The following is a 17152-nucleotide window of genomic DNA, read 5'->3' on the forward strand; positions in this document are numbered from 1 at the left end:
AGTCTAAATTGCATGCATCAACAGATTGGTGGTGGTGGGAATTCGAACGGGAGCCTTCAAGTATGATTCTGTTCTGTCTCCGTGTGCCTGCTGAGTGTGCAGTTAAGTTTCCCAGCAGCTCTGATACGCAATAGGGTTACTGTTTGGTCCAAGGTACCATTCGTTTCCTCTTTGTGCGAGTTTGAGCTCCATGTATTCCATTCTAGCTGCCCGTAAGCCAGACAAGTTCCAACTGATTGATATTGCAACACCATTGGAAGGTCTTTTTAGGACACGTCTCATGTTGTTTCCCATAACTATGAGTCGCACAGCATGCTTGAATACATAGCAGAGTCAGTCAGCTGTAGCCCGGTGACAGTCAAACTGGTGGATTTATTCGTTGTCTGAAATACTCAGAGATGCGACCTTTAGCAAAATCAGTTGAATGCTTATAGCCTTTATTGTCATTCCTCAGTATACACTCAGGCTATGTGTCTAGATTGTTTCACTACCAAAGTATTTCAAAGCTGCTCAACGTAATATTGCATGTACAGGTTACAGTCAATGCCTTTCCTTCTTTCTGAATATCTGAGGAGAGCGACTGAGTGAAAGAATTGCCAAGACTCAGGTCTGAAAGGTCAAACTGAAATTAATTGTAAAACGTTTGGTTGGTGTGAAATTGGAAGATGATTTAATAAAGGAATGGGAAACGTCGCCCCTCTACATTTACCAGTTCGAACTGGTCCCAACACACACCAGATGCTGAGTAGATGCATTTTCGCTGCCACTTCTGTAACAATATTTGAAGATACCCATTTTGAAACACCAACCGTAAATGTTGTCGTCTCCCTGGATGTTTCGACCTCATTAAATGAATAAATGATTTGTAGTCACATGTATTTCGGCCAATGTGGTACAAGAAATGTTTGCCTTGTGTCAGCAGTGATTCTGAGAGTGCAGGAGGAGTGCCGAATCTCAGTAAGTTGAAAGACCCCGAACTTTGTTACAATTACTCACCATAAAACTGAGGATCAAGCACTCTGATGGACTGACTTCGATCCATGAGAAGCAATTCGTCAGATTCCTGGTGCCCTTAATTTCAAAGCTCTATCGCTTTCTGTCCCACATCCGCAAAATTTGCCAGTAGCCACTTAATGGATGGCATCAAATTACCCACGTACGCCATCTCCTGCATTTTCACTGAACACATACTTCTTGTGGCACCATCAAAGCCAAACTCAATTTTTTCCAGCAGCATCTCGGATATTAATTCAGAAGTTGATGACTATTGTTTTGGGCGACAAATTATCTGTAAGAATGACAATGGTTTTTCCATGTTTTTCCTATTTTAAACTTGATACAATACCACCTTCAGCTGGGAGATATCTGCCATTGCAGAGGTCGAATGTCAAACTATTCAAGGATTCAGTCAGAGGGGGACCAGCAACACGCAGCAGCATTCAAACCTGATAGCAGCAATAATTCACACAATTACCGGGTGCAATCTTAATGAGTGATATCTTAATGTCTATTTTGTCCTCTGTTTCTCTTTCCTCGCGTGCCTACAATGTTGAACAGCCCTTCCGCCATCTCCCACGTAATTTTTACTCTTGTCAAAAACGACATTTGTTTTAAAGGTTAGGCATGCTTAAAATTAGCTCGTGCACAAAGGATACTTGTCTTACAGTGGATAAAGTGCACAATGTGATGATACCTATCATTAAAATACGCAACAATTTAGATTCTCCTCTCTGTTGCTCTTCAGACTGTCCTTCCTTCTCCTGGAAAATATTCTTTAATTATTGATTTGTTGGTGACAATTAACAGACCAGACATTCATCACAATACCTGACACAAATGTATAGATCGTTTCCCAATAAATCATCACTGACATAATACAAAATTAGACTATGTTATTGCAGGGCTGGATGACTACTGAGAAATGAGCGTGAACAAATATGCATTGTGTTCATCACCATGAGAATGAATTTTTGGTACTGAAGCGTGATGGTAATTTCCCATCCTTTCAGTTGGGATGTTCACATGCAATGAAAAGTCAGCAAGGTAGTGCAGAAACGTTATTCGCCCCATGCAAGGGCTGAGGACAAAGCAGTCCTCTTAAAGATTGGCATAAAGATGTACACAATTAAATCTGAAATGAACAGAAATTTCTTCTCTCGAAGGGAAATTAGTCTGAGGAAATCTTTACCACAGACGTTGGGCTGCTAAGTAAGTTAAACGCTGAGCCAGACGACTGTATTAGCATTAGAGTGATCAGGCGTTCTTTGGAGAAAACAGGACAGTGAAGTTCATATTTATTTAACTTCACGCTTCGCTGGGATGAGTGGTTCACTATTACTTCTATGACGTACGTTGCTAATTCTTTACAATGACGATATAGAGAACGACAGATGTTGAAACATCATAGTGGATGAAGAGTTGGATTGGAAAAAGCACAACAGGTCAAGCAACATCAGAGGAGAAGTGGATTCGACGTTTCAGGTCGGAATCTTTCATCAGGGCTGGGGGAGGGGAAGGGGCTGCGAAATAAATAGAGGGAGTGGGTGCGACTTGGAGTAGGTTGGTGGGATGCATGTAGAGGATGGCTGTGATTGTTCAGTGGGAAGGGTGAAGTGGATAGGGGGGAAGGAATATGGACAGGTAGGGTCAGGATAAAGGGCCGGGGTGCAGAGAGAGGACTGGTCTTGGTTTGAGGTAGGGGGTGGGGTGATTTGTAAGCTGGTCATTTTTATGTTCAGGCTTTACAACTGAAACAAAATGACAGAGTAGGCCTTTCTTTGTGTATAGTCACGCAGTGACTTATTAATAACTGCAATAGCATAAAGAATAAGGGAAATGAGTTTGTATCAAACATCGAAATTGGCATGTATGACGTAGTGGACATCACGAAGAGACTTCTGCTAGGAGATCAGGATTGGGAGCTGAATATTCAAGGATGTACATTCCATCGAAAAGGTAGGACGGTGGGCAGAGGGAGTGGATTTGCCTTATGAGTAAGAAACGAAATTAACTCAATGGTAAAAAAACAAGTAGGTTCAAATTGTTTAGAATCCGTGTGGGTAAAGTTCAGGACGAGCAGAGGTTTTTTTTTAAAAAAAGCCTTAGTCGGAGTTATGTGCTGGCCTCCAAGCCTAGTCAGGAGCTGGGACGCAAAATGCAGCCGGTGATAGAAAAGATGCTTCAGAAAGGCAAGGTTACAGTGATCATGGGGGATTTCAATATGCAGGTGGACTGAGAAAATGACAGTCGTGGTGGAGTGCAAGAAAAGGAATTTGTGGAATGTCCACAAGATGGCTTTTTGGAGCAGCTTGTGCGGGAGCTGATTAGGGAACACGCAATACTGGATTTAGTGTTGTGCAATGAAGCAGATCTCATAAAGGATCGTAAGGTAAAGGAAACCTCAGGAGGCAGTTATCATGATAAGACTGAATTTACTCTGGAATTTGAGAGGGATAACATAGAACCAAAGCGGTGTTATAGCTGAATAAAGGCAACTGTAGAGGCATGAGGAAGGACCTGGGTAGAAATGATTGGCAGAGGAGTCTAGCAAGAAGGGCAGTGGAACATAATGGCAGGAGTTTCTGAAAGTAATTCAGTAGACACATCTGAGATTCATCCCGAGGATAAAGAACCCTGATTTATGGAGAAGGAAGCAACCATGGCTGACTGGAAGCCAGGGATATCATAAAAGCATTGAGTAAGTATATAGTGTGGGGAAGGGCAGAGGGAAACCAAAGGCTTGGGAAGCCTACAACGACCAACAGAGAACAAAATCTAAAGAAATAAGGAGGAAGCAGGTGAAATATGAGGGGAAGCTGGCCAGTGATATAAAGGAAGACTGTAAGTGTTTCTTTAAACACATAAAGGGCAACAGTGAACATTGGGTCATTGCAAAATGACGATAGAGAGATAGCAGTAAGGAACAAGGAGCTGGCTGAAGAACTGAATAATTACTTCGTGTCAGTCTTCACAGTGGAAGACTCGAGTAATATCCCTAACATTCAAGAGGGAGGGGCAGAGCTGAGAATGGTGTCCATCACCAAGGAGAATGTGCTAGAAAATCTGAACGGCCTAAGGTGGGTAAATCACCTGGACCAGATAGACTGAACCCCAGAGTTCGAAGGGAAATATTTGAAGAGATAGTGGAGCCGTTGGTGGTGATCTTTCAGTATTCATAGAACATAGAAAGATACAGCACAGAACAGGCCCTTAGGCCCACGATGTTGTGCTGAAACTTAATCCTAATGTAAAATATAGTAACTTAACCTATGCAGCCCTCAACTCACTGCTATCCATGTGCATGTCTGGCAGTCGCTGAAATGTTCCCAGTGACTTCGCTTCCACCACCTCAGCTGGCAACGCATTACATGCATTCACAACTCTCTGCGTAATCACTAGAATTGGGGAGGGTCCCATAAGAATGGCTGTCTGGAAGAAAGCAGAGAGTGGGGACAAAAGAATCCTTCTCAGGCTGGCAGCCAATGAGTAGTGATGTTCAACAAGGCTCAGTGTTGACACCACCACTTTTCACTTTTTACATTAATGATCCAGATGAAGGAATTGAGGGCATTCTAGCTACGTTTTCAGACGATACAAATGTAGGTAGAGGGACGGGGAGCATTGAGGAGTTGGGGAGGTTGCAGAAGAATTTGCACAGGTTAGGAGAGTGCCCAAAGAAATGGCAGATAGAGTAAAACGTGGGAAAGTGTGAAGTGATGCACTTTAGTAGGAAAATTGAAGCATGGATTGTTTTATAAATGGCGAGAAAATTCAGAAGTCTGAGGTGTAAAGAAACTTGGGAGCCGTCATCCAAGATTCTCTCAAGGAAAACTTATAGGTTGACTCAGTAGGTAGGAAGGCAAATGCAATGGTGGCATTTATTTTGCGATAACGTGAATAGAAAAGCAGAGATGTACTTCTGAGCCTCTATAAGGCTCTGGTCAGACCACATTTGAAGTGTTGAATTCATGTTTGGGCCCCATATCATGGGAAGGATGTAATAGTCCTAAGTGTGTTCATGAAAATGATTCCATAAATGAAAAGTTTAACTTATAAGGAACATTTGATCATTCAGGGTATTTTTATGCGATGGAGTTTAAAAGGATGTGAGGGGACCTAGTTGAAACACACAGAATACTGAATGGCCTGAACAAAGTAGTTATTGGGAAGATGTTTCAATTGGTATGAGATGTTCGGAACCAAGGTCATAGTCTTCCAATAAAGGCAAGGCCATTTAAAACGGAGTTATTGAGAAACGACTTCGGCCAGAGACTGGTGCATCTATGGAATTCATTGTCAAAGATGTCAATCATGGCTGATTGATGCACAAAAGCCTATCTATCTCTGTCCTTGATATACTCCGTAGACAGAGATAGATAGGCTTTTGTGTATCAATTTTCAGCTATGATTGAACAGTGGAGCAGACTCAATGGCCTTACTGGCCTAATTTCTGCTCCTATGTCTTGTGGTCTTATGGTCTTTTCGATTTCTATTCATTCTTGTCCATTCGCGGTTGAGATTCGTCTACAGTCTCCTGGATATAGGCACGGCCTGTGTAGCTTTGTTATGGGCGTATCAGTCTTGAACGTACTTACAGCACAGCCTCTTGCAAATAATTCCAGTTTCATTTTCCTCTGGATGCCTGCTTATCTTTCTTAAATGTGTGTGTTTATATTCTGAGATTAGGCATGCGACTCCAAGATACTCTCACAGGTTGAAACGACATTTCCTGATTTATTCAACTTTAGAGCAAGTTTTCATGACACATTTCTACAGCAGTGATACTTGAAGGTAGGCCTGCTGACTCAATTTCGGGATATTACCACAAGTCGCAAGATCCCTCCACGCAGTTTACCCCTCGATTGAAGAATTATTCATGTGGTGATAAATAAAAATAATCATACGTGATCACACTCACCTCTATGCAAATCTTCAGACATGGAATAACATCGAGTAATTTTGTGTTGTATTCCAACTGTTCTAATTGAAATGGTTCCAGAGGTTAGAGTCCAGTTTGGGAGATGTATGCCTGGCATGTTGATCATCAAAGCAAATCAAGCATGTAATCGGGTTTTCCAGCATGAAGGAGGCAGCTGAAGAGGCGTTGCGAAGAATTGAAATTTGATTCCGCTTTTTAAAGATCAGCTTGATTCCATAATGACATCTGTCGATTCTGTTCGAGGCAACGTTCGTTCACAAAGTCACACTGAGCGAACATGACGTCATGACAAAATGTGGGCTATGATTTTACTAAACTGACATGGGGGTAGGGGAAAGAAATCACCCGAATTACTGGCATCTCAACAAAGAGAAGCAAAGAAGAAAGAGACCTTAAAATACCAACAGGGAATTCGTGAATTTCAACTGTTTATTCAAGTTGAGGGAAGAAAAGAATGTACACTGCAAGTTGATGCTGTTTTCTGTTTGAATGGTGCCAGCACTTGTTGCTCTCGCTCTAGCAAGGATGAGTTTCAAATTTCTCCTGGCATCCACCAGCAGATGTTAGAAATGCGTCACACTGAGTTGAAGGGAGTGAAACAGGGAAACAGACTATGAGAAACAGTGACATAATTTTCTTGAAAATCTCAGGAGGTCTGTCAGTATCTGTGAAGTGAAATCAGATATAATGTTAAGGGACGAGGGACCCATCCTCAGAACTGGTTTCTCTACGCAGACGTTTTCTCAAAATTAATGTTGAGAATCTGAAATTAACACATGGCAGGATAATGTCAACGATGTAAATGCATTTTTGTTTTAAAGAACACTAACAGGTTGACAAGCACAGGGACGCTAAAGGAACAGATTTTTAAAACAAAACACTGTGAATAAATGGAATTGTGAATATGGAATAAACGGTCAGTGTACCCATTGGGAAATACAATGTGTTTTCAGGGTGCTGGATGCTAATACCCTTATCTCCTGTCATCAATTCTCCCATGGGGTTTGATTCCATGCTGCAGAGCTCCTGCCGAAAGAGCTGATACCGCAGTCTCCTTTTGCAGTTATGGTCGTGAAAGTCTTCTCAATGACAATGAGCTGCAAATCTAACACTTTAATCAACTTGGTGAAGTGGTGTGATGGGAGCCGCAGCTTCTGATCTTCAGTAGCCTGACCAGGGAGGATGCAGGCCACTCTTCGCCAGGAAATGCAGCACTTTGACCATCAGAGACAATGAGTGAGAGGATCCCGCCGTCGTCCTCTGCGTAGTCATCCTCAGCACGATACAAACCAATCAGCACCCAGAACAGAAAACACGTACAGACAGGAGCTGTACTGACAGCCTCACCATCTCAGCAAAAACAACCTTACAGAAGACCAGCGGTAATTGAATGAAAATAAATGTTGAGGAGCTCCTATTTTCAATTTGAAAGTATCACATGAATCATAATTCGTCAGAATTTAGAGTACATCGATTATCTAACCAACCTGTTCAGAGGTGTTGTGCACACCTTTAGACTAACTGAATCAATAAACTGGATCTTTTTGATCAAAAGGTCACTCCACATCAGTAACCACTAAGAATTCCAAGTGCAACTCACCTGCGTTGAATTATTCAGGATAGTGAAGATTATCAATATTAAAAGTGCCTCCATCTTCACGTCCTTTTGACAGGAGTACAATACCGAAATCAACAATGGCTTTTGAGATTATTCTACAGTCTCCAGGATAGAGGCACGGCCTGTGTAGCTTTGTTATGGGCGTATCAGACTTGAACGTACTTACAGCACAGCGTCTGTTGCAAATAATTCCAGTTTCATTTTCCTCTGGATGCCTGCTTATCTTTCTTAAATGTGTGTGTTTATATTCTGAGATTAGGCATTCGACTCCAAGATACTCTCATTGGTTGAAACGACATTTCCTGATTTATTCAACTTTAGAGCAAGTTTTCATTACACATTTCTACAGCAGGGGAGGCAGATCCGAGCAGGAAGTGCAGCGATTATACTTTCACCTTTACATAAAATGAAATGTAAATTATAAGGACTTCTCACCCGCCATATTAGAAATACCGAATTAGAACAGTGGAGCGAGTAAAGAGAGTAATCACTGTGAAAATGCAGCTGAAAAGAGACTTCTTTCAATTGAAGATAAAGACACCATCATATACTTCTTCACATTTCGATTATGGTCTCTCCAATCATAATGAAGCTGGGTTCACTGGGGTGAATTCTCCTCACTCTCTAACAGATCACACGAGGGTGTTGATTTGAACGGGAGTACTCAAATCTGAATCTGTTCTGTGTCTTTGTGAGCGCTCGGAGTCTTCAGTTTATTTTCCCTGCGGCTCTGGGAAATAACTGGGTGACAGTTTAATCCGAGGTTAATTTGGTTTCCTTCTTGATGTGAGTTTGAATATTTAACAGTACATTGTATCAGCCCTCCATTTGCACAAACTCTAATAGAAAGCCAATCTATGATTCAAGGAAGTTTTTGTACAGGGGTGAGATTGCTTCTCATCACTGTGCTGTCCCAGAAAGCGCAGTAATACATCGCAACGTCCGACAGCTGTAGCCTGGCGATAGTCAAACTGGTGAATTTCTTCGAGGTCTGAAGTTCCATAGAGAAACGATCTTGCACAAAATTTGCTTTATGATCGCTACCAGCAGTATTTTTCCAAAAAATAAATTCGGGCTGTGAGCTTTGATGCTGTCGGTACCAGAGCAATATATAGCTGCTCAATGTAGTATCATAGGTACAGGTTAGTGTCACCGCATCTCCTTCTGTCCGAACGTCTGAGGGGAGTGACTGGGTGACAGAATCTCCGCGACTCAGGTCTGAAAGGGAAAACAGATATCAAATGTAACCTGTCACGCTGCGCTCAGATAAAACTATGATTTAATTAATAAATGTGAAATGCATTTCCTCCATGTTTACCTGTTAGAAATGCGACCCACACAAACCACATGGTCAATAGCCGCATTGTCACTATCCTCTGTGCAGCAGGACACTCGGATGCTTAAAGGCACTCAGTCTATTAAATCTGCTCCCATGTAAAATGCTGACGTGTCTCTGAATGTTCGCGCATCACTGGCTTATGTGAATGGTGATGCTGTGTGGGTGGGAGGAAGAGAGCTGACTCTCAAAGAATTGACACATCCTGAGATAGGCGAAAGTCACAGCATTGAAGGTTCTGACAGATTATGGTCTATCTTCGATAAGCTTTTCCCCAGAATCAGGGAATCGTTTACTCTCACAATTACTTTTCACTGCCCCATATCCTCAAATGACGCTAACTTTTGTTCTTAACATTTTGTGCGGGGGAGGAGATGGGCAAAAATACCCACGCCACCCCTAGATTTCCGCTGTACATATTCTGACCCCCTTAACATACAAATCTTCAAGTGCCCTGCTTCTACATCACTGAAACCAATCTCAACCTTGCCCAACAGCATCTTTGTTAGCACTTTAGCTGAATTCACCCTTTATTCGCCTTCACTTGCTGCTTCTCAGCCCTTACGTTCAAGATTAACATTTTCTCCCTGTGTTAGTTCCTGGCATCATTCGTCACTCAGCTCAGTTTCACATTCTTAATCACCCTCTGCAGGTGTTTTCTGACTAACTGAAAACAGAGACCTCACACAGTAGGACCTGCTGTATATCTGAATAATTTTACAGTTGCTATCTTTGGTTCATGCACTGTGTGTCTGTGTCCATCTCTGTGTGTATGCATAAATGTGTGCGTGCGTGAAAGAGAGAGAGAGGGTTAGAGAAGGGCAGACAGCGAGAGGGTTTGTAAGATTGCTTGCCAAACTCTCTGGCAATCGGAGGTCCTTGCCAGGCCTTTGTTAGGGTCAAAGCCAACCTGCGTTGCACGTCAACATGCCTTGACGTGATGCCATGTCACTCTCTGCTGGCGGCTAGGAGTTACTACAACTGCGAACAGAGGTAGGGCAGCAACAGACATCATCATCCAATCTGATAGAAGCGTTATAGAGCATGCATAGATAAATAGGGTCAGTGTGGAAATGAGGGTAGTGGTCACTGAGAAAATTACAGAATGGCCAATGTGGGGATCACAAAGATGATCATTCTGGGAAAAAAAAACAGACATGTTTAAGATATTAATTACATACTCTCATTATCAAGTCCTCTTTGAAAATTATATACCTCAATTCAATCACGTGTCAATCTTGCAAACTCCAGAGCATACACCGCCAGGCTGTACACTCTTCCCATCTCTATCTCAGTCTTGTGCATAATTAGCACAAATGCTCTGTCATACATAATTTCACAGATTCTCCTCTACTTGAGAGAAGAAATATCTCTTCATTTCCATCTTCAATGTGTGACCTCTCATTCTGCGAGTGTGCCACTTCTCCGAGACTGTCCATCAGTGCAACAACCTTTCTGTACCCACTCTGTCAATTTTTCATTCCACGCATCGACAGCATGCAAGAGTTGAGTGTGAGCCTGCTGACACCAATCGGGACACGACCACAAGGTCACAAGATCTCTCCATGATGTTTGCATCGAAATAGATGAATTATGCTGACATTGATAAACAGATAGCATAGAACAGAGAGCAATACAGTGAAGATCATGCCCTTTCGCCCTCGATGTTTTGATAACCTGTGAACTAATGTAAGCCCATCCTCCGACACTATCCCATTATCATCTATGTACTAAACAAAGGATTGCTTAAATGCCCCAATGTGACTAGATAACTACATTGGCAGGCAGAGCATTCCACATCCTTACCACTCTCTGAGTTGACAATCTGCCTCTGACATTTATCTTAAATATATCACCCCTCAATTTGTAGATATGCCTCCACATGCAAGCTGACGTCATCATCCTAGGAAAAAGACGTTCACGGTCGATCCTATCTAATTTCTGATCACCTTGTATATCTCTATCAAATCCCCTCTTAGTCTTCTTCTCTGCAAAGAGAGCAGACCCAATCTCAGCCTTTCCTCATATGACCGTCTCTCCAGACCAAACAATATCCTGGTAAATCTCCTCAGCACCTTTTCCAATGCTTCGACATCCTTCCTGTAATGGAGCGACCAGAACTGTACACAATATTCCAAGTGCGGCTGCACTAACATTATATATAGCTGCAGCATGACATTACGGTTCCAGAACACAATCCCTCTCCCAATAAAAACAAACACATTGTATGCCATCTTAACAGCACTCTCAACCTGGGTGGCAGTTTTCATGGATCTATGTACATGACTCCAAGTTCCCTCTGCACATCAACACTACCAAAATTCTTGCCATGGATCCGGTATTGTGCCTTCCTGTTATTCTTCCCGAAGTGAATCACCTCACATTTGTCTGCATTGAAATCCACTTGCCACCTCTCAGCACAATTCTGCAGTTGATCCAAGTCCCCTTGCAACCTGCAACATTCTTCCACACTGTCCACTTCTCCACCGACTTTAGTGTCATCTGCAAACTTACTTACCAATACACCTATACCTGCGTCCAACTCTTTATAAAAATGGCAAACAGCAATGGTCCCAAAACAGATCCTTGTGGCACACCACTAGTAACCGATCTCCAGACTGAAAATTTTCCATCAACCTCCACTCGCTGCCTTCTTACAGAAAGCCAGTTTCTAATCCAAACTGCAGAATCAAAATCAACTCCATGCTTCTGCATTTTCTCCAACAGCCTACCATATGGAACCTTATCAAAGGCTTGACTGAAGTCCATGTATACCACGTCAAATTTGTTACCCTCATCCACATGGTTCCTCACTTTCTCAGAAAATTCAATGAGATTTGCGAGACATGACTGCCCTTGACGAAACCATGTTGCCTATCTGCAATCAAATTGTTGCTTGCTTGATGATTATAAATTATATCTCTTATCATCCTTTCCAAAACATTTCCTACAATAGACGGAAGTCTCACGGGTCTATAATTACCTGGGTCATTTCTACTTCCCTTCTGGAACAAGGGCACAACATTTGAAATCCTCCAGTCTTCTGGTACTAAACCTCGAGACAATGACGAGACTCCATCATCACCTCCCAAACTTCCCATAGAATCCTTGGATAAACTCATCCGGCCCAGAGGACTTGTGTAATTGTACCCCTTCTGGAATTGGTAACACCTCCTCCTGACTAATCTCGATTCTAGTCTAAAACCTCTATCTCATTCTTCTCCTCTACAATATTCTCCTTTTCCTGAGTGAAGAAAATTGAGAAATATTCGTTTAGCCCCTCTCCCGATCTTTGCAGTGTCCACATACAGTTTCCCACTTCTGTCTTTGGCTGGCCCTATTCCCACTCTAGACATCCTTTTATTCCTCACTTACCTATAGAAAGCTTTAGGATTCTCCTTTATTCTACCTGCTAAAGACTGCACATATGCTCTCCTCGCTCTTCTTAACTCTCTCTTTAAATCATTCCTAGCTAATTTGTAACTCTCCTTCGCCTCACCTGAAACATCTCGTCTCAACTTCACATTTGCCTCCTTCTCCCGCTTAAGAAGAGATGAAATTTCTTTAGTAACACACGGTTACCTTACATTATGGCGTGCTTTCAGCCTGACAGGGACATACCAACTAAGGACACGCAATATATGTTCCTTAAACCAGCTCCACATTTCGATTGCCTCCATCTCATGCATTTTTCTACCCCATTCCATGCATTCTAAGTCTTGCCTAATCGCATTCTAATTGCCCTTCCCCCATCTCTAACTCTTGCCCTTTGGCATGTACTTATTCCTTTACATCGCTAAACTAAACATAACCGAATTATGGTCACGCTCTCTAAAGTGCTCACCTACCACTAAATCAAACTGCTGGCTTGGCTCATGATCAAATGTGCCCTTCCGTCTTGTCGGACCTTCCACATACTGTGTCAGGAAATCTTCCTGTACACATTGGAAAAAACTGATCCATCCGACGCACTAGATGTACGGCATTTCCAGTCAATGTTAGGGAAGTTAAACTCCCCCATAACGACTACCCTCTTCCTTTCATTCCTAACCAGAAAGTTTAGGCGATCCTCTCCTCTATATCCATGGAACTCTGCAGAGGTCTCTAAAAAAAACCCCGGCAGTGTGACCTCTCCTTTCCTGTTTCTAACCTCAGCCCATACCATCTCAGTAGACGTGACCTCGTCAAAAGTTCTTTCAGCCACTGCTATTCTGCCCTCGACTACATAGGCCACGCTTCCAACTCTTCTACCACCTTTCCTGTTCTAAATGAAAGATCTAAATCCTAGAAGCTGCAACATCCATTCCAGGCCCTGGCCTATTCATGTCTCCAAAATGGCCACAACAACGAAGTCCCAGGTATCTATCCATGCTGCAAACTCGCCTACCTTATTTCGGACAATTCTGGCATTGAAGCAGACATACTTCAAACCAGCTTGCTGTCCGCCAGCACATTCGTGTGACTATGAAATCCTGTCCATACCCTCCCGACTCTCATCCTCCTGTGCACTGGAACTACTCCAACTGCGACTGCACTGACATTTTATATAGCTGCAGCATGACTTTACGGTTCCAGAACACAATCCCTCTACCAATAAAACCAAACGCATTGTATGCCATCTTAACAGCACTATCAACCTGGGTGACAGTTTTCAGGGATCTATGTACATGACTCCAAGTTCCCTCTGCACATCAACACTACCAAAGGTCTTGCCATGGATCCGGTATTGTGCCTTCCTGTTATTCTTCCCGAAGTGAATCACCTCATATTTGTCTGCATTGAAATCCACTTGCCAGCTCTCAGCACAATTCTGCAGTTGATCCAAGTCCCCTTGTAACCTGCAACATTCTACCACACTGTCCGTTTCTCCACCGACTTTAGTGACATCTGCAAACTTATTTACCAATACACGTATACCTGCGTCCAACTCTTTATAAAAATGGCAAACAGCAATGGTCCCAAAACAGATCCTTGTGGCACACCACTAGTAACTGATCTCCAGACGGAAAACTTTCCATCAACCACCACTCGCTGCCTTCTTACAGAAAGCCAGTTTCTAATCCAAACTGCAGAATCAAAATCAGCTCCATGCTTCTGCATTTTCTCCAACATCCTACCATGTGGAACCTTGTCAAAGGCTTGACTTAAGTCCATGTATACCACGTCAAATTCGTTACCCTCATCCACACCTTCTCAGAAAACTCAATGAGATTTGCGAGACATGACTGCCCTTGACGAAACCATGTTGACTATCTGCAATCAAATTGTTGCTTGCTAGATGATTATAAATTGTATCTCTTATCATCCTTTCCAAACCTTTTCCTACAGTAGACGTAAGGCTCACGTGTCCATAATTACCTGGGTCATTTCTACTTCCCTTCTTGAACAAGGCGACAACATTTGCAATCCTCCAGTCTTCTGGTAGTAAACCTCTAGACAATGACAACTCAATGATCAAGGCCAAGACTCCAACATCACCTCGCCATCTTCCTAGAGAATCCTCGGATAAATCTCATCCGGCCCAGAGGACTTGTCTAATTGTACCGCTTCTGGAATTGGTAACACCTCGATCCTTTCTCGTCTAAAACCTCTATCTCATTCTTCTCCTCTGCAATGTTCTCCTTTTCCTGAGTGAAAATCGTTGAGAAATATTCGTTTAGCACCTCTCCCGATCTTTGCAGTGTCCACATACAGTTTCCCACTTCTGTCTTTGGCTGGCCCGATTCCCACTCTAGACAACCTTTTATTTCTCACTTACCTATAGAAAGCTTTCGGATTCTCCTTTATTCTGCCTGCTAAAGACTGCACATACCCTCTCCTCGCTCTTCTTAACTCTCTCTTTAAATCATTCCTAGCTAATTTGTAACTCTCCATCGCCTCACCTGAAACATCTCGTCTCAACGTCACATTTGCCTCCTTCTCCCGCTTAAGAAGAGATGAAATTTCTTTAGTAACAAACGGTTACCTTACATTATGGCGTGCTTCCAGTCTGACAGGGACATATCTACTTAGGACACGCAATATATGTTCGTTAAACCAGCTCCACATTTCGATTGCCTCCATCCCGTGCATTTTGCTACCCCATTCCATGCATCCTAAGTCTTGCCTAATCGCATTCTAATTGCCCTTCCCCCATCTCTAACTCTTGCCTTTTGGCATGTACTTATTCCTTTACATCGCTAAACTAAACATAACCGAATTATGGTCACGCTCTCTAAAGTGCTCACCTACCACTAAATCAAACTGCTGGCTTGGCTCATGATCAAACACCAGATCCAATGTGCCCTTCCCTCTTGTCGGACCTTCCACATACTGCTTCAGGAAACCTTCCTGTACACATTGGGAAAAAAAACTGGTCCATCCGACGCACTAGATGTACGGCATTTCCAGTCAATGTTAGGGAAGTTAAACTCCCCCATAACGACTACCCTCTTCCTTTCATTCCTAACCAGAAACGTTTAGGCGATCCTCTCCTCTATATCCATGGAACTCTGCAGAGGTCTCTAAAAAAAACCCCGGCAATGTGACCTCTCCTTTCCTGTTTCTAACCTCAGCCCATACCATCTCAGTAGACGCGACCTCGTCAAAAGTTCTTTCAGCCACTGTTATTCTGCCCTCGACTACCAAGGCCACGCTTCCAACTCTTCTACCACCTTTCCTGTTCTAAATCAAAGATCTAAATCCTAGAAGCTGCAACATCCATTCCAGGCCCTGGCCTATTCATGTCTCCAAAATGGCAACAACAACGAAGTCCCAGGTATCTATCCATGCTGCAAACTCGCCTACCTTATTTCGGACAATTCTGGCATTGAAGCAGACATACTTCAAACCAGCTTGCTGTCCGCCAGCACATTCGTGTGACTATGAAATCCTGTCCATACCCTCCCGACTCTCATCCTCCTGTGCACTGGAACTACATCCATTCCTCTGCTGAGCTAGCTCAAACCCACCCGAATGCCGACAGTAAATTTCCCACCAACGTTATTGGTAACCCTTTCTTTCAAGTGAAGACCATCCTGTTTGCAAATGTCTCACCTTCCCCAGAATGTGCTCCAAATAACTGTGTTCCTGAAACCCTTCCTCGTGCACCATCCTGCAGCCACGTGTTCAGCTGATATCTCTCCCGATTCCTTACCTCGTTATCACGTGGCACCAGTAACAAATCAGAGATAACAACTCTGTGTATTCTAGTTCTCAGCTTCCACTCTCGCTCCCTGAAATCCTGACTTACATCCCTATCCCTCTGTCTAACTATGTCGTTGTACCTACGTGGACCACGACTTGGGGCTGGTCACCCTCTCCCTTCAGGACTCAAAAACACGATCTGAAACATCACAGACCCTGGCACCTGGGAGACAACACACCAACCCTGAGTCTCGTTCTTTCCCAACAACACTTCTCTCTGAACCGCTAACTATTGAGTCCCCAATGAGTCTCCTCATTTCCCACCTTCCCTTCGGCGCAACCGGGACAGATTATGTGCCAGAGACATGCGCCCCACCGCATGCCCTTGGTAAGTTGTCTCCCCCCCCCCCCCCCGCCCCCGAAATATCCAGAATATTATATTTGTTTTTCAGGAGAACGACCACAGAGGATTCCAGCACTGATTTCGTTTTCCTTCTTCGAACAGTTACCCAGCTTTATTCATGCCTGGGAATAATTACTTCCCTTTAAGTCTTCTCTATCACAGCCTCTGCCTCCCGAATAGTCCAAGGTTCATCCGGCTCCCGCTCCAGTTCCCTAACGCGGTCTTGGAAAGTGCGAGAGTTTTTTTTTTACATTACGCTAGTGTGGAAACAGGCCCTTCGGCCCAAAACGTCCACACCGACTCACCGAAGCGCAACCCACCCATACCCCTACATTTACCCCTTACCTAACACTACGGGCACTAACACTTCAAACCAGTCGTGTGACCATGAAATACTGTCCATAACCTCCCGACTCTCATCCTCCTGTACCTAACACTGTGGGAGGAAACCGGAGCACCCGGACGAAACGGGGAGAACGTGCAAACTCCACACAGTCAGTCGCCTGAGGCGGGAATTGAACCCGGGTCTCAGGCGCTGTGAGGCAGCAGTGCTAACCACTGTGCCACCGTGCCGCCCACAAGAGTTGTATGCTCTTCCTGCAGATGTACTTGGATGGGGCACTAATGGTGTCCCTCACCTCAAACATCATGCAGGACGATCATTTCTAATCCAAAAGTGGAAATGAATGTCTCTTAATGGTCATGAACAAGTGAAGAATCTGATCTAGTTTT

The 17152-nt window shown here is 43.4% G+C and overlaps 1 gene segment (V, D, J or C); it reads right to left on the minus strand.

Annotated features, from left to right (window-relative positions):
- Window positions 1-8418: 8418 nt before the first annotated feature.
- LOC122543731 lies at window positions 8419-8983 on the minus strand. The segment is given in 2 exon segments: window positions 8419-8774; window positions 8875-8983. Coding segments are annotated over 2 exon segments (402 nt in total).
- Window positions 8984-17152: the final 8169 nt, after the last annotated feature.

This window comes from Chiloscyllium plagiosum, chromosome 44, assembly GCF_004010195.1.
Source record: "Chiloscyllium plagiosum isolate BGI_BamShark_2017 chromosome 44, ASM401019v2, whole genome shotgun sequence".
NCBI lineage: Eukaryota > Metazoa > Chordata > Chondrichthyes > Orectolobiformes > Hemiscylliidae > Chiloscyllium > Chiloscyllium plagiosum.